Consider the following 26,401-nt stretch of genomic DNA (forward strand, 5'->3'; position numbering starts at 1 on the left):
TATTAATATTCTTCCCTAATCTAGATATTTTCCACTGCTGTTCTTAGTGTGATAATCTTCCCTAATCTATAAACCCCACTGGCAATCCCAGTGCAATAATCTTCCCTATTCTAATTGTTTTCACTGCTAAATGCAATGTCATAATCTTCCCTATTCTATATATTTCCCTAATCTATATGTTATCCCTAATTCTAAATGTCTTCCACTATCGAACTCAGTGATAATCTTCCCTAATCTATTTATTTTAACTCTTTGTTGTTTCATCTGTCTTTCCTATATAATAGCGAGTCTTCGGAGAGGGGCGGCATACAAATCTAATAAATTATTATTATTATTATTATTATTATTATTATTACTAACATAATTACTGCTAGTTATTATCCCATATTAATCCTACTCCTGTTATTGTAACTCTCCTCCCTTATCTCTTCCCCTTCCTCCCACTTTATTTATCACCATAAAGCAAACCTTTTTTTTCTTACCTCTGTCTGCACCAAATAATTTCTTTGTGTTCGAATATGCTTCAGGAACCCAAATATGTTGACAGTCCCTTCATGCTGAATTTGCTGGAGCATGCTGTCTAATACTATGTATGTTCCTGTCCTTCCAACACCAGCACTGTTAAACATTGAAAATGAAGAATATATCTAAATGTGAGAAAAAGCATTAATACTTTTTCATTAATTCATATCAACTCATTCACAAAAGAAGCCACCCGCAGAAGAAAGGGCTTGATACCTTCTTATACATAGTTGAAAACAACAATTTGCACTTTATTATTCAAATACAAATCCAATTAAATAAATAAAAATAAAATAAATAAACCTGTTTTATTAAAGTGAAACCTAAATGAGAAAGCCAAGTAATAAAGCAGACTGAAGTTCACTTGAATTGAAAACATTAAGAAAATATAGTTTACTTATGGAGAGATTCATTATGTTTATCCTAATAATTAAAAGGGGAGAAGTGGAACAAATACCTAACAAGTGAAAGATAAGAACCACAGACCTGCAATGAACCACTACAGGACCTACAGCATGTCTTTTAGCGTAGGATGCCTTTCGAACAAATGTCAGCACTGGCAACGTGTATTCAGGAACACCCATGTCAGGCCACTGAGTATAATGATACTGAGAAATTAAACGACCACTTGACCTTCCTTTTTGGGAGCCCTATGACATAGAATAAAAATTAAATCATATTATATATTTATTTCATAGTTTGGTGAAGCCGTATCTCCCACAATGTGACTCTGGCAATGTATGAAATGAATATGGTACTATTATTCAAGACAATACAATAAAACCTGCAGGTCCCAATAAAATTGAAAACATAAGCAACAATCAAATAGAATATCTACCTTTTTCACTTTGGTGTTCCTGATAGTGAAATTTCTCACAGTATAATAGGCAAGAACATAAATGCTCTTTTGTGTCACCAGAAAATTTCCGTATTCTTCACTGCCATCAGCAGGCCAGTACTGGTCACATTTTCTCTGACAGCCAAGAAACATACAATGTTAATAAGGCATTATTTTAACTAGTAAACTGTCTGAGCATGTGCATGTAAACATCTCTAAGAGACTACCTAATATAAAGTGTCTGTGAAGGCGGTTATTGTTCCCCAGACTTTGGAATTTTAAAATATTTAATCTGATTTGAATGGAATGCTAGGCATGGAAATGGCGTGTTTGAAAAATAGCACTAAATTAGATTACTTTCAATCAAGGATTAATACTTTTCTTTCCAATTTTCTTCAATGTTTTTTATTAATTTTGTAGAATTATGGAATTCACCAATACAAATGAAAATAAGATCAAATCCAGGCTTCTGCCTTCAAGATTCCTGGAAATGCAGTTATCACTTTTAAAAGCTAGAGAGAGGGGTGGTGGTGGTGGCATTAAAAGCAGATTTTAAAAAAAATCTTCTCAATTGAGTTTGGACAGCTCAGGTTTTCTAATGATTGTACAAGTGATTGCTTCATACTAGTATTAGGTCTTCCACTGTTATGAGTCGTTTTCATAAGAATATTTCAAACCTCTGTTCCATGAGTTTATAAAGCATTCAATTAATAGGTTTTATTAATAAGTTCATATACCATATAAAACTAAAGAATATTAACTAAGAGGTTTATACCCGTCCTTTCTCAACAAGATTCGTTATCATAACGATGACTTCCACATTATGTTCCCATATCATTCTCCAGAAATCTTCTGCTGTTGATTTTAAAGGGCCTTGGGCTGCAATATAAGCTTTTGGTCTGTTGTAGCCCTGCATGAAACAAAGCAAAGAATACAGTTTATGAAAGGACAGTAGTTCTATTTTTTAAATGCAATTATAGATTCAGGCACTCCTCTAGAAGTATATCTTTTTTTTTTACGGAATGAAAAATAAAAATTACATATTTTTCTTGGATTGAGGTTATATTTGAGGATGGATTTCTCAGACTTTCAAGCTGAATTGGATTGATGACTGGTTCTCGCATCCTTTTATATAGGGTTTTTTTTAAAGGGAATAACATGAATGGCTTTGTGAGAGACCAATATTTTATGTAAATTTATTTCATTTGCTGATCAACTGCTATTTGACCCATGAGGTAAACACCAATATGCAATTTATCTTAAACAGGGGAAAAAGAAAGAAAGATGGATGGATGGATAGATAGATAGATGATTGATAGATATCTATCTATCTATCTATCTATCTATCATTTATCCATCCATTCATCCATCCATCTATCTATCTATCATCTATCTATCTACCCATCTATCATCCATCCATCTGTCTGTCTCTCTGTCTGTCAATCAATCAATCAATCAATCATTTATCCATCCATCCATCCATCTATCTATCTATCATCTATCTATCTACCCATCTATCATCCATCCATCTGTCTGTCTCTCTGTCTGTCAATCAATCAATCAATCAATCATTTATCCATCCATCCATCCATCCATCCATCCATCCATCTATCTATATATCTATCTATCGGGAATGGAGCTACGGTGGCGTCATCCCGGCTTCGGGGTTTCTGAGGGGAGGCTCAGAGAAGCGGGGAGCTGCCGACTCGACTTGGGAGCACCGAGGGGAGGCAACTCTGGACCCCGAACCAGACATCCCCCCCCAAATGCTTCGTCACCCATCGGGCAACAGGGGTGGAGGCAGGTGTGGCCGGGCTGGCTTCGGAGGGTCCTGGCGGGCAGCAGTTGCAGTTCAACCGGCCAATGGGCAGGAGGGGCGAGGAGGACTCAGAGCGGTTTCTCCCATATGGAGAAGCTGCGCAGGCTCGCTGGAGGGAGGGAGGTGAAATGGCAGCAGGATTAGGACTCTGGGCCACAACTTCAACTGGCTGCCACTTCTTTGGTTGCGGAAACAAAGGGGAGCACATGGCTGTCCTTGAGGGCTCTGGAGGAGGGGGAGGGGGAGGAAGGGGGGCATCTCGCCAAAAGTTTAAAATAAAAGTTTCCCATTGTTCCCAACCAGGAGGAGGAGGGTCTGCCTTCCTGCTTAGAGTCCCGAGTCCCCTCAAATACCCCCCACCGCTTTCCAGCCACTGTCAAAAAACCCACGAGTGGACTGAGCACAGAAAAGGGAACATGGGCATGTTTTTGGCATGTTAGAAAAATTCTCTTTCAAAGGCAAGGAGAAACTTAGCCTGGGTGGGAAATTTTCAACACGGCTTCGCATAAGATCCATTGTTTGGAGAGGGGGCTTCAAATTTCCCCCCCTTCATTCCTCCTCTTTACGACCACAAATGAGCCCTGAAGGGACTTAAAGGGACTCCCCCAGAGGAAGCGAGTGTCAGGCATGGAGTGAGAGGCAGGGAGCCTTGTCTGAAGCTGAAGCGCCGGAATTCTCCTTTGCCACTGTCGCTGAAAACTTTCAAAAAGGGTGGAAGCCCCACCGGCTGACAAGCCACCAGCAGCTTCCCACGCGTGTCAATCCTCCCACGAGGCTCCCTCCAGGCAGCTTCCACTGTCTTTCCTTCCCCCTCCCCCGCCTCCAAACAAGGATCCGAATGCTGGCGGTAATAAGGCAAAAGGGGTGAGTTTTGGGATTGCACGCATTGTTCGCTTTTATATTGATTCCTATGGGTAAAATTGCTGCTTCTTACGAACTTATGAACCTGATGACGGAATGAATTAAGTTTGTAAGTAGAGGTGCCACTGTACTATCTACAGTTTATATAGTGTAGGAAGAAAGAGGAAAGAAAGAAGGAAAGAAGGAAAGAAAGAAAGAAAGAAAGAAAGAAGGAAGGAAGGAAAGAAAGAAAGAGGAAGGAAGGAACGAAGGAACATAGAGGGATAAGAAAGTAAGTAAGAAGGAAGATATATTTTTGCATGCCTATGCACACTCTATACTATGTAATATGTATACCATATGTACACATATGGTATATTTATACATAGGATTAAATAGTATATTTTTGATGCTCAATAGTAGTAAATAAATAGACAGGGAAATTGTATCTTGTTGAAGACTTGGAGGCCAGACACCCTAACTCTAACCCTAACCCTATCCCTTGATGTGAGTGACGTTGAGTTGGTCATGCCCACTCAGTCACATGACCAAGCCACGCACACAGCTTTATATCTTTTTATACAAAGAATGATATATATCTTATAAAGATATAAGACCTCTCCATCCTTCTTAATAAATATTCTCTAAAGCAATGTTTCTTAACTTTGGCAAGTTTATGAGATGTGGACTTCAACACCCCAAATTCCCCCAGCCAGCAGAAAAACACTGCTCTAAAGAATACATTTTATTAATGTTCTTAATTTATTTTATTGGTTGGGTGGCTTAAGCTCCCAGCTGGGTCTCTTTCTTTCTTTCTTTCTTTCTTTCTTTCTTTCTTTCTTTCTTTCCTTCTTTCTTTCTTTCTTTTTTTCTTTTTTTCTTAGCAATTTGGTATACTTCTCTCAAATTTCTTATTGTTTCCAGTGCTGGAAAAGGAGAAATCTTTCAGGGATCCAAGGTCAAAAATCACAGAAACAAACAAAAATAAAAGAACCATATCTGGGAAGATGCAAACTTACGTCAACATAATTGGCATTAATATAGTCAGTAACTTTTCCGTCCTTGTCTGAAAGTTGGGTAAGTTTAACTCTGCTATGATCATCTACATTGGAAAGAAAGTGAAAATAAGAATGTTTTAGCAACAGGAATACAGTAATAGTCTTTCTCAATAGTGAACTACTAAAATTTAAAAATTCAGAAATTATTTATAGCGCATCTACTATCCTGTTTTCTAAACATAGTACAATAAAGTGAAAACAAACCAAAATAAAAATATGCAGGATTCAAAGAGAGAGAGAATAATGACTTTTAGTAGAGGGGTTTTTGGCTATATATGAAAGCTTCTATGTGAGTTTTTAGTGTAATACAGTGATCCCCCGCTCGTTACGAGGGTTCCGTTCCAGGACCCCCCGCAATGAGCGGGTTTTCGCGAAGTAGCGCTGCGGAAGTAAAAACACCATCTGCGCATGTGCAGATGGTGTTTTTACTCCCGCAGCGCTAGCGAGGAGCCGAAGATTGGGGGCGGCGCGGCTGTTTTAAAATGTCGCCGCCGGCATGGGGGGCTTCCTAGCAGCCCCCCAAACCCGGGTTGGGGGTCCGGGGGGTGCTGGCAAGCCCCCCATGCCGGCGGCGACATTTTAAAACAGCCGCGCCGCGCTGGCTGTCGGCGCTTTTGAGCTGAGTCCCGGAGCGAATTCGCTCCGGGACTCAGCTCAAAAGCGCCGACAGCCAGCGCCAGCAAACGGCTTCTCCGTGCTGGCTGTCGCTGCTTTCGAGCTGAGTCCCGGAGCGAATTCGCTTCAGGACTCAGCTCGAAAGCGGCGAGAATGAACGGCGTGGGCGGGCGAAGGGCGGGCGGCAGCGAGGAGTTTGCGTGGGCGGTGGGGAAACTCCTTGCTGATGCCCGCTGCTCGCCCTCCCGCCAGCAAGAGGGGGAAGACCCAGGGAAGCCGCCCAGCAGCTGATCTGCCGGGCGCCATCTACGCATGCGTGCCCATAGAAAAAAAGGGCACACATGCGCAGATGGTGTTTTGACTTCCGGGTTGAAAAATTGCAAATTACCCTGTTCGCAATGGTCGGGGACGCAATAACCGGGGTATTACTGTATTCCTTTTGTAAATAATCCACACTGTTCCTAGAGAGACAAAAGATTATGTGTAGTAACTAGAGAGGGAAGAAATTGTTTTCTGTTCTGTGCATATTGACTTATAAATTCATTATCATTTAAATTAAACTGTTATGATTTTTTTTAAAGTTTCATTGGAATACCCAAACATAGTAAAGTTATTTGTTTATACCTCACCTTCCTTCTATAGCAAATAGTCAAGATGGCTTCTCCAATTACATAGAAATATAGCAGCTAATTTATATCATATTTCTTAACATTAACAACTTTAGGATGTTAATTCAAGTTGTAGAATTTCTCAGCATATTACTATTTATAATAAACAATATGTAGAATTACTTACAGGCAACAATATTTATGTATCTATTCTTAGTCTTGTTATCTGGATGATTAGAGCTATCTGATGTAATACCTAGATCTACTGTGCAACTCTGGATTTCCTGGGAGAAAAAAAATAGAAACATGCTGCTAAATACAGATGTATATTTGTATACATGCCCCACCCCACCAAATAGCCACATCTTGCCACTAGTTCTTTACTAAAGTAAGATTTGTTTAAATAATTCCTTACCTGATAAAATTCTTTCAGTGTCTAATGAAGGAATGAATGCAAAAATAAAAATAAATCAAATTTCACAGCACACAAATGAATGTTTATATATTACAAATACAATGGAAAGCAGTTATGGTTATGAGATACACATATATACGATAGATATATACATGTTGATACTTGAACATTGCTGAGCATTTCCAATAATAAGGCATGCAATTAAAATAATTTTAAAATATAATTTTATTGCCTAGATCAGGGGTGTCAAACTTGATTTCAAACTTGAAGGCTGTATCAGAGTTTTGCTTGACCTCGGGGTTTGTGATATGGCCAGAGTTTGGCCGTTTTGACATTATGCATGTCTGGGGGGGGGGGAATGGACCACTGAGCTCTGTTTTTGGCTGGGACGTCCTCCCGCAACCCTCTACCAGCAAATAGATGTGGCTTGTGGGTCTTAAGTTTGACACCCCTGGCCTAGATATATGGCCTACAATGTTCATTGAAGTCAGTGAAAATACATCACTTTGCTATCTTAAATCATGGATTGTTGTTTCAATGCATAATGCAGAAAAATGCTTGTGATTTTTCAGTAGTATTGTCTTCAACAGAAAGTGGCTTGGTAAATGCAAACTTGTTTTGCAAATAAAAATATTAATGGCAACGTTTCCATTAAAACATGCAAATAATGTCATGCATAAAACTGGTAAAATACATGAACTGCAAATGAAGTTAAATTTCTATTTCACTGATGCAAGACACAGAAATTAGGTTACTTTTTATGTTTTCAATGCCTTATATCAATACTATTCATATATTGCTTCCTAGAGAAGAAAATCATAATGTATACATGTATTCTTATGAAACTAACCAAAAAATGAAACATTGGGAATCTCCCAAATGTAAGATGTTAAACCGAATAAGGTAAAATTCAATGTATTATTCTGTTACATATTGATCAAGACTTCCAAATGTTTTTCTTTTCCTGTACTTCGGTCACACTCTGTTGAAGTATAGCGAACAGAACCATTTTACTTTCATATTTATTATTCAGAATTAAGGTCAGAAGTAGCACTTCTCAGGTGCGACATGCCAATTATGTCAAAATCCCAAAACTGCTCAGCTTCAAGAGCATAAAGTATAGAATGAGAAGTCCAGTAAAAAAGAAGAAAGGGCAGAAGAAGAAAAGTTAAGAAAGGGCAGAAGAAAAAGGTTAAGAGGTTTAAACTACAGTACTGTGGGTGTAAAAGAGACCTATACTTAAGCATAGAGGTGATTAATTCAACCATGTCAAATGAAAGAGTTCAACCGAATTCACATTTAGTAGCATATTGCAGTTAAGAATTTGATTTTTAGCCAGGTTCTCATCAGTGAGCCTCAACTATGAAATGTATAACATGTGAAATGGGAGTACAGGATAATAGTAAGTTTGAGATGGGGAGATTTATAGGACACTGTCAGAATAAAATTTCCTCTTCAAATGCTCCATGTGCAGAAAAAGCCCAAACATAGTTTCTTGCACTTTTTAAAGTTAGTTCAGATGTGTACTTTTTGCAGCCTTATTACTATAGGTTTCTACTAAAGTAATTAAAAGTGTGCTTCAACCCCACACAGGCCTAAAAATTCTTTTCATACAGAAACTTTGTTAAGATGAAAAACTACTCAACTTGATCATTGCCACCTACCCAGTCCACTTTGTGCTCATCTTTTCCATATATAAATACGGACATTTCACATTTCATTCTCTTAATTTCAAAAAATCTGATTCCCCCACCCACACTTATGAATATACTTTCAACTGTGCCTTTAATTTTAAGGATGCAATAATTTGTACCTCAAATTCTTCTGCAAATCCATTACTGGCATGCAAATCCGCAACATGTTTTGGAAAATGTTTTGTTGGGATTGCTCCAACATCATCTTAAAGGTAAATTGAGAAAGGGGGAAAATTTAAACAAGATAAATAAAGTAATTGTAAATAAGTACTTATGATCCATGATTGATTGGTTCTCCTGAAAACTAGAATAACCACATTGTTATTGAGTGCCTTATTTTATTCCTTTCTTTTTTCTTTTTCTTTTTGAAATAAACTCTAGCCAGAGTTTTTTAGTGTTTCTTTTTAACTTTTTCCCCCTCAAACTTTTAAGAAGATGACTGTATTTTTCGGAGTATAAGACATACCAGAGTATAAGACACACCTTAATTTTGGGGGAGGAAAACAATGAAAAAACAAATCTGCCTCTGTCTCCCAACTATTTGCCTCCCAGCAACCAGCAAACAGTACAGATTATATACACTGTTCATCACCTCGAGGTTCGACTACTGTAATGCTCTCTACATGGGGCTACCTTTGAAAATGTTCGGAAACTTCAGATTGTGCAGAATGCAGCTGCGAGAGCAGTCATGGGCTTACCTAGGTATGCCCATGTTACACCAACACTCCGCAGTCTGCATTGGTTGCCGATCAATTTCCGGTCACAATTCAAAGTGTTGGTTATGACCTTTAAAGCCCTTCATGGCATCGGACCAGAATATCTCCGAGACCGCCTTCTGCCGCACGAATCCCAGCGACCGATCAGGTCCCACAGGGTCCAGGTCCCGTCAACTAAACAATGTCGGTTGGCGGGCCCCAGGGGAAGAGCCTTCTCTGTGGCGGCCCCGACTCTCTGGAACCAGCTCCCCCCAGAGATTAGAACTGCCCCTACCCTCCTCACCTTTTGCAAACTCCTTAAAACCCACCTTTGTCGTCAGGCATGGGGGAACTAAGATATCTCCCCCGGGCCTATACAATTTATGTATGGTATGCTTGTGTGTATGTCTGTTTAATAATGGTTTTTTAAAAATATTTTAAACTGTAAATTATTAGATTTGTTATAAACTGTTTTTTTATTGTGTTGTGAACCGCCCCGAGTCTGCGGAGAGGGGCGGCATACAAATCTAATAAATAATAATAATAAAAAATAATTTCTGTGCATGTGCGTCTGACCCATAGAAATAGCAAAGAAATGGAGAAATATCCATTATGGCAGTATATAAATTCCAGAAAGTTTTCTTAAATGTAGCCACACTAGCTCCTCCCAATTATTTAAATAGATCTACTCCAAACATGACTAAGTTGGGGTTTAGCTCAGCTGCCTTATCTTAATATTAAACAGGACCACTACTACATTTCAGATTATACTTTTACATATCCTGTTAAAATTGATGTGGCTTTCTGGAAGTATAGATATTCTATACTATTTAAAATAATATACAATAGAACTGGGCCTCTTCAGATCAAACATTTATTTTAAAAAGTTTCTTCATTTTGTTGTCTAGAACAATAATAAAGTAGTCTTTAAAAAATAAGACTAATAATTTGAACATTCTATTGCTATTTATAACTATTGCCTAACCTCCCTGCAGCAAGCAACAGCCAGTTTCAGCATAGTCTGATTAGCACAAGAAAATAAAATTCTGCCTTGCCTCTCCCTGCCAGCAATTTGCCTCCATGCAGCTTTTGTTTCACTTTCATTTTAGCACATGGGATTGCCTGCAGCTTCAATCAATCAACTGAGGGTCAGGAGGCATATAATCAGTGGCTTGTGTTAATCAGGCTCTGGGCTGCTTGCTGCAAAGAGGTAAATTGCTGGGAGGCAGAAACCAAAGGGTGGGGGTTAGTTAGGGCTACATTTGGTGTATAACACGTAGCCAAGTTTTCCCTCTCTTTTTGCGGATAAGAAGGTGTGTCTTATACTCCAAAAATAAGGTATTTATTTAATTGTTTTTGTTGGCTGTTTTTAGCTGGATGAAATCTACATATTAAATGGGTAGCTATAATATTTTCCAAATAAATAAACATAACTTCAGTGGGATACCTATACATTTTTCAGGTCCTCAATTTATTAAAAGGCTAAAGTATATATAAATATTTTCTGCGATAAAAGTTTAATTAACTTTGTGTCTGAATGTTTTTTTAGAGGGATACTATGATTATCTTCTTCAAAGTGTTGGTTATGACTATAAAGCCCTACATGGCATAGAACCAGACTATCTCCGAGACCGCCTTCTGCTGTATGAATCCCAGCAACCGGTGAGGTCCCACACAGTTAATCTCCTCTAGGGTCCCGTGGACCAAACAGTGTTGGCAGAACCTAGGGGAAGAGAATCAGTTCACCCCTGGAGATTCGCACTGCTCCCACCCTCCTTGCATTTCGAAAGAGCCTAAAAACACATCTTTGCTATCAGGCCTGGGGACATTAGACCTTCCCCTGTCCAATGAATGCCATTAGCGTGATTAATGTGTGAATGTGAATGAATGTTTTAAAATTAGAATTTTAAGAATTCTTTTTAGTACATTAATTGGACAAACTATTGTTATGTATTTTGCTATATGTTGTGAGCCTCCCCGAGTCCATGGAGAGGGGCACCATACAAGTCCAATTAAAATAAAATAAATAAAATAAAATCTTATTAAAAATGAGATATTGAACTACCCCCCCCCCCCAATTATGATCAATAGATTGCTTTGTATGTTGTTTTTCTTATGTCATAATTTGTAATTTCAAATGATGAATAAACATTGAAAAAAATCTACACAAGTAATTTAGGGAGTTTGGCTGTATACAAATTGAACCAACTAACTAACTAAATAAATAAATAATGATTATGTCAGCAGATGTTCCCTTATTTAAGTTAAATAACATTTTAAAGCTTCAGCTAACAATAATTTGCTGTTTTGTATTAGGATTCATCTGTTCTTCTTTTATTTGAATAGGCTTGAATGCACAGATCAAATTAGCAGTTCAAACCTGCATAAAACTGCATGAATGTGCAAGAATAACTTCACACCTTGGCGAAGGAAACTGTCAAAATGTATTTCCTAATGAAATTAGACTATATGTTAATTTTCTTTTAAATACAAAGCCATACAATTTCACTATAGGTAAAAGACACAAACACCCTTGTAATAGGCATAAAAATTACATGTTATATAAAGTGGGTTAAACTTATATGAATATCTACACATATAAACACACAAGGGATAAAGATCCAGATGTTGCAAAATAAATAATTAAAACAGAAAGATAAGTTGTATGAAGCTCTGTTTGCAACTGTTAGGCTGCTTAGAAAGTTCACTTCAACAAGATGGAACACAGCATAAAATAAATCTTCTTGAATACAATTTTATTTAGAAAATTGCTCAATATCATTTTGTGAGCATACTGCAGATGCTTATTGCTGACAGTGTGATTGTCGTTTATTGAAGCTTGCTAGAATGCTAGAGATAGCGCCTATACACTTTTATCCAGAAAAGGACTCTTTGGCCAGCCTTTTCTTTGTGCTTTTCCTATGTGATGATTAATCCTGGAATTTAACTTTTAAAATATATATATATATATTCTTAAATGCAAGGCACATACATTTGGCTTTTATTTCTCCTCAGAACTGATTTTGGATTAATATCTACAAATGGTAATTAAACTTTATATATTCTCTATAAAGCTAAATATAGAGCCATTGTTAATAATGAAGGTGGCACAGGGGATGATAAAATAGATTTAAGTTTAAATGTCTTTGCTTTGTGCTCCTACATAGTTTCACAAATATAAAATTGTGAAACAATATGTTTGCCTTTTAGGAACCACATTTAGAAATACAGAAGACCTAAGAGTCACTCATGATTACATTTCAAAGTGATTATGATTATCTACCATGTTATTGTTAATGGCGAGTATTCTGAGCAGAGACAGGTTACAAGCGGTGTGCCACAAGGGTCTGTTCTGGGTCCTATTCTTTTTAATATGTTTGTGAGTGACATAGGGGAAGGTTTGGTAGGGAAGGTTTGCCTATTTGCCGATGACTCTAAAGTGTGCAATAGGGTTGATATTCCTGGAGGGGTCTGTAATATGGTAAATGATTTAGCTTTACTAGATAAATGGTCAAAGCAATGGAAACTGCAGTTTAATGTTTCCAAATGTAAAATAATCCACTTGGGGAAAAGGAATCCTCAATCTGACTATTGCATTGGCAGTTCTGTGTTAGCAAAAACTTCAGAAGAGAAGGATTTAGGGGTAGTGATTTCTGACAGTCTCAAAATGGGTGAGCAGTGTGGTCGGGCAGTAGGAAAAGCAAGTAGGATGCTTGGCTGCATAGCTAGAGGTATGTCTTCTATGTTTCTATGTTCAGAAATTTCTAGAAAAGGCTTCTGCTCAGATACCCAAATGCAGGAGAACATAAACTTCTTATTCTGCATATAGAATTGATCTTGATGTTTTTCTGCTGGATGCTTAGATTTTATAATCTGAGCGCAAAAACCAAAATGGAAAATATCTATTCAACACATAATTATATGGTATATCACACTAATATCATGCCTCTTCTTCAACTCACAATTTTATTTACTGAAACGACACATTAATTACCATGATTAAAATTTGTCATTCTTCCTAAAATAATTTAGAAGCACACTACCTGACACAGGAAAGACTGGTGCTGGGGGAATGGATATCACTCGGGGGGATGTATTATCTTCTAAATAAAAGTGTGCAGTTTGAAAGCATTTCCTAAAACAAAAGAAAACAAAACTTCACATAAATATAAGATAGTTCCACCCAATATTAAGATGACATGCAGTTATTTGTCTGTTGAATCATGACTGAAACACATATGTTCTGACACCTACATGTCAACACCAGTACAGTATATTCCAAATAATAGGGCATTCCTCAGCCACAGTTTAATACATTTATATTGCCTTGGTTTATAAATGACAGTTTTAAAATATGACACCTTCAAGCTTTAATTTTGGCTAGATCACACCAAAACATTATATGATATCATTTGTTTTTTAAATACAACTTTTACCTGAAGTTGCAGAAAATATAGCAGACATCTGTCATGGGGCAAGAGTGTACCACCAAAACACATATACAGTACTTAATAATCAAGTTCAATGTTTCAGTGATAATAAAACTATTACTACAATCAAATCCAAATGCTTCCTTAACAGGTCTTTTTCATAAGCCAGCTAGCTTAATCCTGGATCTGCTCTTTCAAATACCTTTTTATATTATACTGAGATATGTTTCTCCAGGGATATTGGATTTAATGAAAAAATAAACCGTTGTGAAGAGGTTCTAGAAGTTTCACATAAAACAGCTAAAATTCAAGGAGGAAAGGTTAATTAATCTAATGATCATCACCCTGTTGCACTCCTCATCTATGCCCATTTATTATAGATTATAGAACATTTCATTGATCAACAAAGAATTTAAGTCAAAACATTTACTGTGCTGCATAACATAATTTGAATATTCTTTCAGTACTCCAGATGTGATAATAGAAATAGCATCTGGTAATGGCATGCTATTAACAAATTAAAAACAGTAGTAATCAACTTCAGATTTCAAACAATGCAGTTTTGTATTTGTTTTCTGGCTACTACATAAATTAATGAAACTGGATTTTTAAAAATTTTCAAAACTATTATGCTTCACTGATTTAAATACTAATATATTATAGTGTACATAAAATTATTTTACAATGGACTTAATAGACTTCGTTGCATTATGCTTCAATAATTTTTTTGCTAAGGAAAAAGGAAATATCAAGATAAATTAGTTTTTTTAAAACTCTAAGTTAAAATATAAGAAGAAATAATATTTAAAATTTGAACAACTAAAACATGTTACACCAACACTCCGCAGTCTGCATTGGTTGCCGATCAGTTTCCGGTCACAATTCAAAGTGTTGGTTATGACCTATAAAGCCCTTCATGGCACAGGGCCAGATTATCTCAGGGACCGCCTTCTGCTGCACGAATCCCAGCGACCAGTTAGGTCCCACAGAGTGGATCTTCTCCGGGTCCCGTCAACTAAAGAATGTCGCTTGGTGGGACCCAGGGGAAGAGCCTTCTCTGTGGTGGCCCCGGCCCTCTGGAACCAACTCCCCCCAAAGATTAGAATTGCCCCCCCTTGCCTTTCGTAAGCTGCTTAAAACCCACCTCTGCCGTCAGGCATGGGGGAATTGAGATCCTCTTCCCCCTAGGCCTTTACAATTCTATGCATGGTATGTATGTATGTATGTGTGTATGTATGTTTGGTTTTTTATATTAATGGGTTTTTAATTGTTTCTAACATCAGACTACTATTGTACACTGCTTTATTGTTGCTGTTAGCCGCCCCGAGTCTCCAGAGAGGGGCGGCATACAAATCCAATAAATAAATAAATAATAGAAGAATATTCAGCTAATTAACACGGTTTACTAAGTTAAATCAGTTCAATTCAAATCAAGCGCAGTTTAGATGTTTAAGTCGCAAAATATTCCAAGCAGAGTTCCAACTTCTGGAATATTTCTGTGTTAAGACAGAAGGAAAGATTTTGTTCTTGTATGAGACAGCACTGGTCTTTTCTTACATGACACCAGTATTAAATGGTGTCGAAAGAGGGATCTGAACACAGCAGCAGCTGTAGAAAGAATAACCTCAAATACATGGCAAGTACAGCAATTGATTTCTTATTTTGGGAAAGTGGCAGAAAATTGGTTCAAGTCCAGCAGGAGTTAGAATTTGCAGGCTTTGAGGCTGAAAAATGGCCTGAAGAGGACAAGGAGGCACGCTCCTAATAGCCATAGGTGGGAAAGAGGGTATTCATGTGTATTTGTGTGTGTGTTTGCAAGTGTTATCAGCTAGCTACTGCCTAATCACAAACTGTTATTTATCATCAATTATTATTTACTATTATATTATAATAATTGAGCAAGAACAAGACTATGGAGAACAGGTTTAGCTGCAAGGACAATTCATAGGTGAATTGATTAGACATTGCCATAGGATTTGAACATTTCATGAAATGGCCAAAATACAAATCAAACTGGCAAAAATAAACAATTAATAATAATTATAATAAATAAAAATAATAATAATTAGCAGGACAAAATGAAAATGTCATCAACCTCCGTTGAGATAAAGCTGTAAATGTTGAAGAGCTGAAGATGGGGAATCATAATGCCCTGTAAGACTCTAAATTATATATGTTAAGTGCAATATGTAATTAATTCCTTGCTCTACAAAACAATTTTAATATTCCTCATCTGTTTTTGTGCGATTTTACCACATCCAGAATTAAGATGTGCCAAGAAGGCAAGAAAGATAGGAAATGTTGCTTTATTTGCATTTTAACATGAATCTGATAAATTTGTGTTTTGAGACAATGTTGCAAACTGAGATCCAATTATTAGTTGAAATTCACACCTTTTTGTGATGATGTTCCCAATCTCTCATATCAATTGAAAACACTGCACTTCTATTTTACACATAGTACTAATAATCACAATATCCATATGGGTTTTCACATTATACAGATATTAACAGAATTGGTTTAAAAGTGCCATTAAAAACAACTAGGAATTCACCAAAATATGCTCAAGCAAATATTTCTTGTGCCTAATCAAATATGTGCATCTTTATACCAGTAATTTGCTTGGATCTTAAATTGTGGAAAAATCATCTCCTCAACAATTCAAAGAAGTGGTCATAGAATAAGTAACATAACCCAGAAGACCATCCATTTATCTAGCACAATGTGTTACTTCACTTGAAGAAGTATCATCCATCATTTGCTCAATATCACAGTGCATATTTAGGATTGTTCTTAATATTTTAGCAGCATTTTAACACGGTTGAAATTTTATTTCAAACAAGGAACCATTATGTTCAGACTTTCAATTATGGTTTTCTATTAAATTCATTCATCTTAATTTATTAACTCGCTATTAAAAAATTACCCAAACAGGATTTACCAGTATCAGGCAGAGAAATTATTAACAAACACGTAAGAGTATAAGGAGGCTGATAAAAAAGAAAATCTTACCTCCAGTATATTAGAATAGCAACAAGTATCACTAGACAGGTGAATGTCAAGGCTGATACAATCACAAGGGGTATAACTGTCTTCTGTTCTGGAAGTCCAATAATCAATTGATGGCTACTATTACTTGCTTCTGCAGTCGGAGAAAATTGAAACAGCCTATATTTAAACTTTGGCAAAAGACACCACATAATTGGCCATGATTTCAGAAGCCTAGGTTATTGTCACTTACCCTAATGCTTTAGCACATAGAGCAAAATGTGCATAAAACTGTGTATGTATAGACAGCACATGCACATTTGCAAACCAGTTTAAAGGAAATAGACAGAAAAGGCAGCAAAGCAGAAGTCAGGCTTAAGCAACTGACCCCCCTCAGAGTCCAGAATCCCATTTGCTATTCATGATCTTTATGGTGAAAAAAAAATCAGGTTTGATTTAATCCAGAATAATAAAATAGGCAAGTACTTTATTTGTGATTAGAAATAATAAAAATAAGTTCATATGTTTCCCTATGGTTTAATGCGGATAGGATGCAATTACTACTTCTAACTTATCATTTCTATTCTTTATAATTAAAGGCTTCATTGAAGATCAAACCTGCAACTCCCATAAGAAAATAGGATTTTACTAAAATAATACAACCCAAAAATAGACAAGACTTAACCTTTCTGCCACGAGAACTTGGAAGAAATTGTAGAATTTTTGTATCAAAATGTCTGCTTTGCTTCATTAGTATATTGATATCAAATGGCAGGTATGTAATTATAAATGGTTCCATAAATATATTGTAATGATCTCATGAAAAGAGTAGAAGCTAAAAGCTACAATTATAATCTTCTAAATCTTCACAGAGTATATTTGAAATATTAACATAGTCTGGAGACAAAGGCACATATTGTAAAATATTTCTAAGTAAATTTCCCAGCAATGACAATATAAATGCATTTATGTAACCGATACATAAATCTGAGCTCTTAGTTGAAAATGAAAACAATAATAACAATGGGATTGGGGAAGACAGCATGACAGGGTGCCAAATTTGGAAATTTACTATCTGAAACAAATGATTGTATTAAGACAAATTGAAAATGCTTTTTTGGGCCAAATTAAGTAATTTATATTTTAGTAAATACCCTATTTGTTAGAAAAGTCTATATTTAAATTGCATCACAGGACTAGAGAAATTAGCCCTGATTTTTTAAAATGGGGATCAATTATAAACTATTATTACACTTAAGAGATCCTGACAATGATTTCTAGACATTGTGTGGCCCATGGAGTTATGCCCAACAATCAACAGAATGGATATGGCTATCAAAATTGATTTCTCCTTCTGCAAAGAGGGCAGTGATCCTTCTAAGCAGATTTTGAAAGCGCAGAAAAAGGAATGAAAAGCCAAATAGCAAATAGCACTTCATTCATTGTAACATCATGAAAAAGTAGGTGCTGTGTGAAAGAGATGGGTGCACATAAAACTTCACAAAATCCTAAAGGAAAAAGGCAGTCACTACTCATACCAAACTGTACACATGTATTAGCATCTAAAATAACATTAGGCTTCTCTATTGTAAGCTATCAGCTACACAAGACTGAACAGAACACCTGAATGCCTGTAAAAACAATTGAGGTTTTTTTCCTTTGGATCTTCAGATTTCAATAATTTATATTACTGACAATGGAAGGAGATAAAACATGTATTTCATACATCAGAATGCACAGGAAAAAAAAGTAAGCAGCCTTTTAAATAATCTATTTAACACTATTGACAGTCAAGAATCTGTTCAAGGCAACTAATTCTTCTGCTTTTAAGTTTGTCTTATTTATACAGATCTGACTTGCATAATCTGATTAGAATTTTCATGTGATTTTAATGCAGAAAATAAAAATAAAAACATGTAATAGCATTAAAGAGGTTTTTTTCCTTCACTGAAGAGACAGGGGTATTTATGAGCATTGCAAATACAGTGGTACCTCTACTTATGAACTTAATTCGTTCCATGACCAGGTTCTTAAGTAGAAAAGTTTGTAAGAAGAAGCAATTTTTCGAATAGGAATCAATGTAAAAGCAAATAATGTGTGCTATTGGGGAAACCACAGGGGTGGGTGGGGTGGAGGCCCTGTTTCCTCCCAGGAGATTCCTAGAGAGGCCCCACACAAGGCTTCTCCCTGCCTTTTCCGCCCCGAGTCTACGGAGAGGGGCAGCATACAAATCCAATAAATTATTATTATTATTATTATTATTATTATTATTAATACTGTTTAGTGAATGGAGAATAATGGGCAGCATTTAAACGCTATTTAGAGAGAGCAACAGAAAAATTTTAATCTATTTTTTTGCCTAATGCTACAGGAATGCTATTAATGAGACCATCCCTCTTACCAATATTTATTTGTTTACTACACCCGTGCACACTTGGAATAAGGACCTGGATTGTGGGGGCAATATGCTGGCTCTGTTAAAAAGTGCTATTGCTAACATGTTGTAAGCTGCCCTGAGTCTAAGGAGAAGGATGGCATAAAAATCAAATCAAATCAATCAATCAATCAATAACAGGTATTTTTGTTTAAAGTGGAATAAATGCAGTCGAAGCAGAAATGATTATCACTTTGGGATCTGCTAGAATTGCAACCCCTCCTGGACCCCCCCCCCATACCCGCATCATGGTCTGCTGGAAGACTAACTACCTTGGTACCCACAGAAGTACCTTGGCATTTGGTTAGGTTTGTAGAGTTCAGATAGAATTAGTCATGGCAGACTGCTGATGACACAGTGGTCAGCCTTATTCTGTGCTGCATAATATGAACTATGAGTGGCATCAAAGTGATACAGAAATCTCTCTGTTTTGCTGTCTTATAGTTTTCTAGATTTCTGCAATTCAGATATGGTAACAATCTGTAAGTGCTTTAAAGGTAGTGATGACTGATTACAATGAGGGACCTCATTTATTTAGGGACAAAAAAGCTTTACTCATACATTGCCTTCCGTAATAGTCGCAAGACTCATTTGTGTCACCAGGCTTGTGGCTATTAGACTTCTGCCCCTGGCCAACAAACATTATGCAAGTTAGTGGACTGAATGGGTATGAGTGTTTTTACGGTCTTTGAGTTTTAGATTATTAATTATTGATTGGATTCAGGATGTGATATATTGTTATTTTATATGTTGTAAGCCACCACGAGTTCTCAGAGAGGGGCAGCATAAAAGTCAAATAAATAAATAAATAAATAAATAAATAAATAAATAAATAAATAAATAAATAAATAATAAATAAATAAATAATAAATAAATAAATAAATAAATAAATAAATAAATAATATGGTTTAGAGTCAAAGGGTCAGATAACCAAATCTTGCATTTTGCTAGCTAGCTAGCTAGCTAGCTAGCTAGCTAGCTAGATAGATAGATAGATAGATAGATAGATAGATAGATAGATAGATAGATAGATAGATAGATAGATAGAATCCACTGGTGGGTTGCTACGGGTTTGCCTTGGTTCGGGCGAACCAGCAGCGGTGGCAGGAGGCTCCACCCACCCATGCAGACATCATCATGGACATTCTGCAAATGAGCAGAAAGTTCTACGCATGAGCAGAAGTGTTGTGTGTGCACATTTCCATTCTTGAACTTGTAGCAAAGGTAAGTGAAGCCCACCACTGCATAAGTCTAATATTCAATCCATTCATTTAGAGTTGAAAACATTTACACAACTTCAGGCTTACTCAAGACTCCTATTTCCTATACATAGATTTCTAGTTGATTAGCAAAATATTGCTTCATAGAAAACATTAATGTTTAACTGCTGCTCTGCTGAAATAAAAATAAAGCAAAGTGGAAGAAGTACTGTTATAATACAAGGGTTGCTTCCTGTTAAGCAACAGTTCTAATGTATCCTTTAATTGCTGTTTAGGGTGAAATGCATATTTTATTGTTAATTAGAATAAATTAAATGTATTGTCTTTACAGTGATACCTCGTCTTATGAACTTAATTGGTTCCAGGATGAGGTTTGTAAGGTGAAAAGTTTGTAAGACGAAAAAATGTTTCCCATAGGAATCAATGGAAAAGCGATTAATGCGTGCAAGCCCAAAATTCACCCCTATTGCCAGCCGAAGCGCCCGTTTTTGCACTGCTGGCATTCCTCTGAGGCTCCCCTCCATGGGAAACTCCCCTCCATGGGAAGTCTGGAGATGGGGTTTCCCATGGAGGGGAGCCTCAGGGGAATCCCAGCAGCGCAAAAGCAGGCACTTCACTGGCAACAGAAGTCCGGAGGCGGGGCATCCCAATGGTGGCGGCTTGGGTTTGTAAGGTAAAAATAGTTTGGAAGAAGAGGCAAAAAAATCTTAAACCCCGGGTTTGTATCTCGAAAAGTTTGTATGACGAAGGGTTTGTAAGATGAGATATCACTGTACTTAACTTTTAAAAACTTTTTGACTCTAAACTGTACTTTTCATTTCTACCCTTTATACAAATTGTCAATAATCTGATTGATGATCTTCCTGGAAAGCTGTTCAGTGTGACACATAGGTATACATTTTACTGGATTGTTCCGATGGTGAATATTTCTTGTGATGATCTAAAATCTATATATTGGATACCGATAATGTCATTTCAGTGAAGGTAAAAAGAAAAAAAGAAGAAAAAAATGTATTCCTCAGAATCTTTAGCCTTCTAACCATGCACAGTAGCTCAAATTGTTGAATACTTAAATTGTCAATTGTCAAAAACTTAAAGACACAATTGTTTCCTATACACAAAAGATAAAAGATTATATAATACTGCCCTCTACAGTTACAGCCTCAGTGTGCAATTTACTCAATTTATCAAATTTAAATCTGTATGAGTCCGTAATTTTGACATTGCATTATATCATGTGAATAAAAAACTGATCTATATTTCTTAATGTTTATTTTAAATTAAGTCATATTGATATATAAAAAGATATTTAATTCTTCTTTCAGTTTTAGTGTGAGGGCAAATAGCAAAGCCCTTATGCCAAAACATTGAGATCAAAAGCTTTTCCTTACCAAGAATTGTCTTATCCTCAGCTATTCCAGCCAAATATTATATGATCAATTCATAGCTCTAAAAGTCAATACTATGCTGTTTTCTTCCTACCCCAATTCATTTTTTTCTTTTGTATTATATTAGAACGTAAGCTAACATAAAGAAATGTTTTGCACTTAATCTCCAAAAGGTGTCATATTAATGAACATTTCCTATATTCAAAGAACACATTGTTTTGAATCAACATGGGTCTTCTCATAGTATTGCCTCCAAGTTACAATCCATTTTTAAAAAGATATTAAAATCAAATTAGAAGACTGCTATAGCTATGCAAATCAAAAATACCCACCCACAACTAACCTGCCTCAGAAATGTTGAATACTGTGGAGACAGCTCTAGATATGAATTCTATTGATGACTGTTGCAGTCCAGAGGTTAATTCTGAGTTACCTGTTCCAACTACCCCCTCCAAGTCATGTTCATTAGCATCAAAGAAACTGAAATCTGTCGACATCTCCTCATTTATGCTATCTGAGGTACCTGGGCCAGAACCACTTTCTTCATCAGTGGTAAAAACTGCCCAAGATTTAGATTCTAATGTTCTCTGCAATGGGCTACTAAGAGTCTGGATGGAATTATCCAGTAAAGCCTGATCGCCGTGTTTCTTCATCTTCCTGTTTGGAGCCATGGCTGGAACTGATGCTTGCTTGAGTTGGTCCGTCTCATCAGAAACTGTACGCTCTGGCAAAGAACTGAGGGTTTTCTTTGCTTCCTTTTTATGAAGCCTTTCAAAATGTAGTTTTCTAATTATGTTCTGATGACTGTTCACACTGCTTAGGCCAGTATCTGGCTCATCTACCTCTTCCTGAGTTTCTCTGTTGGAAATGCATGTGTGACAACCACTTACGGGCAAGCCACTATCATACTCATCATATTCATGATCAACAAGAGAAGACCACGGTTCAGAATCAGATATGGTTGTGGGGAGCGATTGAGTGGGAATTAATAGAGGGTTTAAACTTTTGCTGCCTTCACTGCTGGAAGAATCAGCCATAAGAGGACTATGTATATCTGGTGCATTGATAGAGGAATACTGAATAGAATCAGAAATGATTTCAGGCATAGAAAATGTCACATCAACTATCTTAACACTTGAGGATAAAGTGAAAGGCTCAGCCTTTGGCAAATCATTTGAAAGGCTGTAACCGTGAGGAAAGATAGCTGCCTTTGGCAATATTTCAGTTGGCCCAATAGGAATAGTCACTGTATTCACTGCATTATGGGACAAAGCATTTTTATTTTCAAAATTGGTTGGTGGATTTGGCACACCATTATTATACAGGGAAGGAGAAACCTGTTGCATGTCTTCATTCTTATGCAAATAGGGAGAGATGTATTCATCACTTATATGTGAAAATGTTAAACTTTCTGGTGAACTGATAGCCTTACCAACAGTATGGGATATATTTGCAGCAGATGGTTTTGATGTAGAATGCAATACTTTTTTATTTTCAGCTGCATTTGTTGCCATTTGAGGCAATATTGGGTTAAAAATAGAGCTACTACTATGACCATTTGTAACATTTTCAACCAGTACTGGATCCCCAGCCACAGATGTTTTACGAACTGTATCATCATTGGAGGACTGAAAGGAGTTTTGCAGCAATGAAATATTATTTAGGGTAGCTGAAGCCCAGTAAAAGTACTGTTTGCTGGGAGAAGGCAGTGCTTTGCTAGAAGCAGGGGTAGAGAAAGCTTGCTGTGAGCTTGCACTAAGCATAGGCTTAAGCAAAGTGTCATCAAAGGCTGGAGTTGTAACATGCAAAGACTGAATAGGAACATTTTCCAAGCGCTTACTAACATAATAATCAAACACCTTAGTAACAGGAAAAGCAATAGATCCTGGCAGGATTCCCTTTGCACTAGAGACAGTAATGAGGCTTTCTTGAGGATGTGTATCCTGCTTAAGTATTTCATAATTAGAAACATATCTAGGAGGTTCAGTCATTTCATTTTCAGTATGAGAAGCCATTTCACTGAAATCAGAAATTTGCAGTCCTTTGTCATATCCATGCATTACACCATTTGGGGGAGTTGTCTCAACCTCACCTGTGAATACAGGTGTGCTGCACATTACTTCACTGGAAGGAACATGCGAAGAAGCTTTCAGTACCGACCAAATATCTGTGTCAGGCAAAAGGGACTCACTACCAGAATGAGCTTCAGAGCAATCCATTTCACTAGAAAGAAAACATGGAGGCCGAAGAAAAGCATCAGCTTGCAGGACTGCAGAAGAAGGCGTAGGCACCAGCATATTGCTATAGCCGATAAACAATGGACCCCGATGAAATGTGCCAACAGACTCATGCACAAATTCAGACGTGTAATAAGAAGCAGCAACAGTTTGAGGAGAGCCCACATTACCAGATAAAGCATAAATAGACTCAGACATTGTAGACACTCCATGCCCATTGAAATCATTGCTGGATGGTTCCACTTGAAATAACAAGTGAGCTCTATCATGGCCAAATCTCAATGTCTCTGAAGTAGCATGGACCATCTGATATGATGTCACGTCAGAAAACTGAGTGAGGCGTGATTGGGTTAATGTGCCACCCTCCTCCAATGTCAAAGAAACATGCAGGGGCCCTTTATCATTTTCAATAGCTGGAGCAACTTGTGGAAATGTTTGAGAAACCTTATATAAATGGTGAAACATTTTACTACTGGAGGAAGCAGAGGAAAATGGAAGCAGAGGTACATCATCATAGGAAGACAAGGTGGATTCAAATGACACATCAACACTGGGAAATACAGGTGTAGCATGCAAGGTCACATCACTACTTGATGCTTCAGGGGAAATGTTGAGCAACTGAGTGTCAGACAATAAAGGGGTGACTAGAGGAAACACTTCACTACTGTAGGAAGGTTGAAGTGGTATCTCACCATTATAAACTGCTTGAGTTGTCTGAGAGAGTACCTCACTTCCAGAAGAAGCAGAGCCATGTTCTTCAGAATTTGATGAGACAGAGTAAGATGATAACTCAGAAGAGGAGAGAGAAAAGGTAGAAGAATGTAGCAATACTGTAACTGCTGCTGGAGTATCTTGTTGCCCCTCGGGATCATTAGGATAAAGTGCTGTTGTAGGAATAGGGGAATTAATGTTAGAAAGATCCTTGCTATCCAATGTAACAGCAGTACTATCTGTGCTATTAGGATACCACTCATTTTCATTGATTGCAGATATTTTTGGGGCAGATTCTTTTGCTTTTGAGGGTAACATGTCTTCTGATAGAATTTTGACATAGTTTTGAGAAAGATCATCCTGTGTGGTTGTGTCTGGACTTCCAGAACTAAAAGTATTTTCCTGAGATGTCTCCATAGTAACTAACCGGGTAGCAGAGGTGATAGGAATGGAACCCCAAGAGTCATCAGTTTCTAGGTCAGGCTTAAAAGCAGATACCTCTATATCATCTTCATTACTATCAGCAGCAGATTCTATGGTTGTTTCATTGCCAGAAAAAGTGTGTGCATACTCTTCCTCATTACCTTTGGTGGAGCTGCTTGCAGGAGGAACAATTGCTGTTGCGGCTTGAAATTCCATGGTCTTATCCTCTTCCTCCTTTAGTCCTTCAGTGATAGGTGGGGAAGTTTGATGAAAAATTGTTTTGGAACGATCGTATAAGTCTTTCTCTTCTGTGAGGTATCTCTGTGTCCCATCTTCATTGAATTTTGTTTCCATTCTTTCCTGACTGTAGCTAGATGTGGTAAAAGGGTACTTGCTTTTTTGTATTTGGTTTGTTGAATCTCTACTGGCAATTACAGTAGCTTCTTCATACAACCCTGTCCTTTCATCTTCCATTTCATCTTCCTCCTATAAAACAGGCAACAAACATGTGTAAAATTTAGTTAATGTCTTCTTAAATAATGCCTGAATAAATTAGCTAAGATATTATAAAGAACTGTACTTCTGTAGAAGTATAGAAGCAGAGTATAGAAGTATAGAAGCAGAGAAGTGAGCCCCTGGCTTTGCAGACTGGCTGGGGGTGGGGGTGGGGAGGAGAGAATGGTTACATGTAAGTGCATGCATGTGCACAGCTCCATTTGTGTGAGTGGTGAGCACCTGTGCTGCTGCTCACCCAAATGGAGCTGTGTGCACGCTCATCTGCCGCTTCAGAACAGTCCAGTTCTGAAATGGCCTGGCAGTGGTCTGTGGCCTAGAGGTTGGAGACACCTATAATAGAGTACTGAAATATGATCTCTCTATGGATTATCTTTTTTTAAAAGACTGCCAAAAGTAGAATCGATGTTGTTTTTGGAATTAGCAATATTCCAGAATTTTGCAAACATACCAAATGTTTTCAGTGATATACATAATCACTATTAAGAAATGCACATGGTAATGAACCAGAAAATATTTTCATTAGATGTCATGAATTACATTGATTCCCATCCAATAATAAGCTCTATGTATGATAATTTCCCCTCTATCTTGATAATAGTTACTGATACAAAATGTACAACATATCATAACAAAGATTTCATCTCCTCAAAAAGTATGAAGTACAGCATGACTGGGAAACCTATTTAAAAGAACACACAACAAGACCTATTTTGGGGTACGGTTGCTTTCTGCATTGGGTATAATGTATATTTTTGAGAAGTTGATATAAATTGGTCTGATTCATACAGCCAATCAATAGCCATGTCCTACAAGTATCTACTGAGATATATGGGATATTAGTTCAATAGATCTACTTTTAGACATTGTAATCATTTTTCATGCTTTAATACAACTCTCCATATTATTTAGAATACACTGATTTTGTGATAGCTAAATATTTTACTTCAAAT

General features: G+C 37.0%; 1 protein-coding gene across 4 annotated transcripts in view; it reads right to left on the reverse strand.

The window, feature by feature from the left end:
• The window catches only part of PTPRZ1 (protein tyrosine phosphatase receptor type Z1), a 155,521-nt gene that overhangs the window by 25,403 nt on the left and 103,717 nt on the right, over positions 1-26,401 (reverse strand). For 2 of the 4 annotated variants that reach the window (XM_070754740.1, XM_070754741.1), the window contains exons 12-22: positions 24,494-25,421; positions 16,547-16,676; positions 13,148-13,239; positions 8,529-8,614; positions 6,716-6,736; positions 6,488-6,584; positions 5,039-5,121; positions 2,136-2,270; positions 1,361-1,495; positions 1,009-1,172; positions 483-618 (exon numbers count right to left, since the gene is read on the reverse strand). In XM_070754740.1, coding sequence (XP_070610841.1) covers positions 483-618; positions 1,009-1,172; positions 1,361-1,495; positions 2,136-2,270; positions 5,039-5,121; positions 6,488-6,584; positions 6,716-6,736; positions 8,529-8,614; positions 13,148-13,239; positions 16,547-16,676; positions 24,494-25,421 — 2,007 coding nt within the window. Of the gene's footprint in view, positions 1-482; positions 619-1,008; positions 1,173-1,360; positions 1,496-2,135; positions 2,271-5,038; positions 5,122-6,487; positions 6,585-6,715; positions 6,737-8,528; positions 8,615-13,147; positions 13,240-16,546; positions 16,677-21,907; positions 25,422-26,401 lie in introns of all 4 variants that reach the window. The other 2 variants (XM_070754742.1, XM_070754739.1) reach the window with 2 other exon arrangements.

The sequence above is a fragment of the Erythrolamprus reginae genome, chromosome 6 (genome assembly GCF_031021105.1).
Source record: "Erythrolamprus reginae isolate rEryReg1 chromosome 6, rEryReg1.hap1, whole genome shotgun sequence".
Lineage (NCBI taxonomy): Eukaryota > Metazoa > Chordata > Lepidosauria > Squamata > Dipsadidae > Erythrolamprus > Erythrolamprus reginae.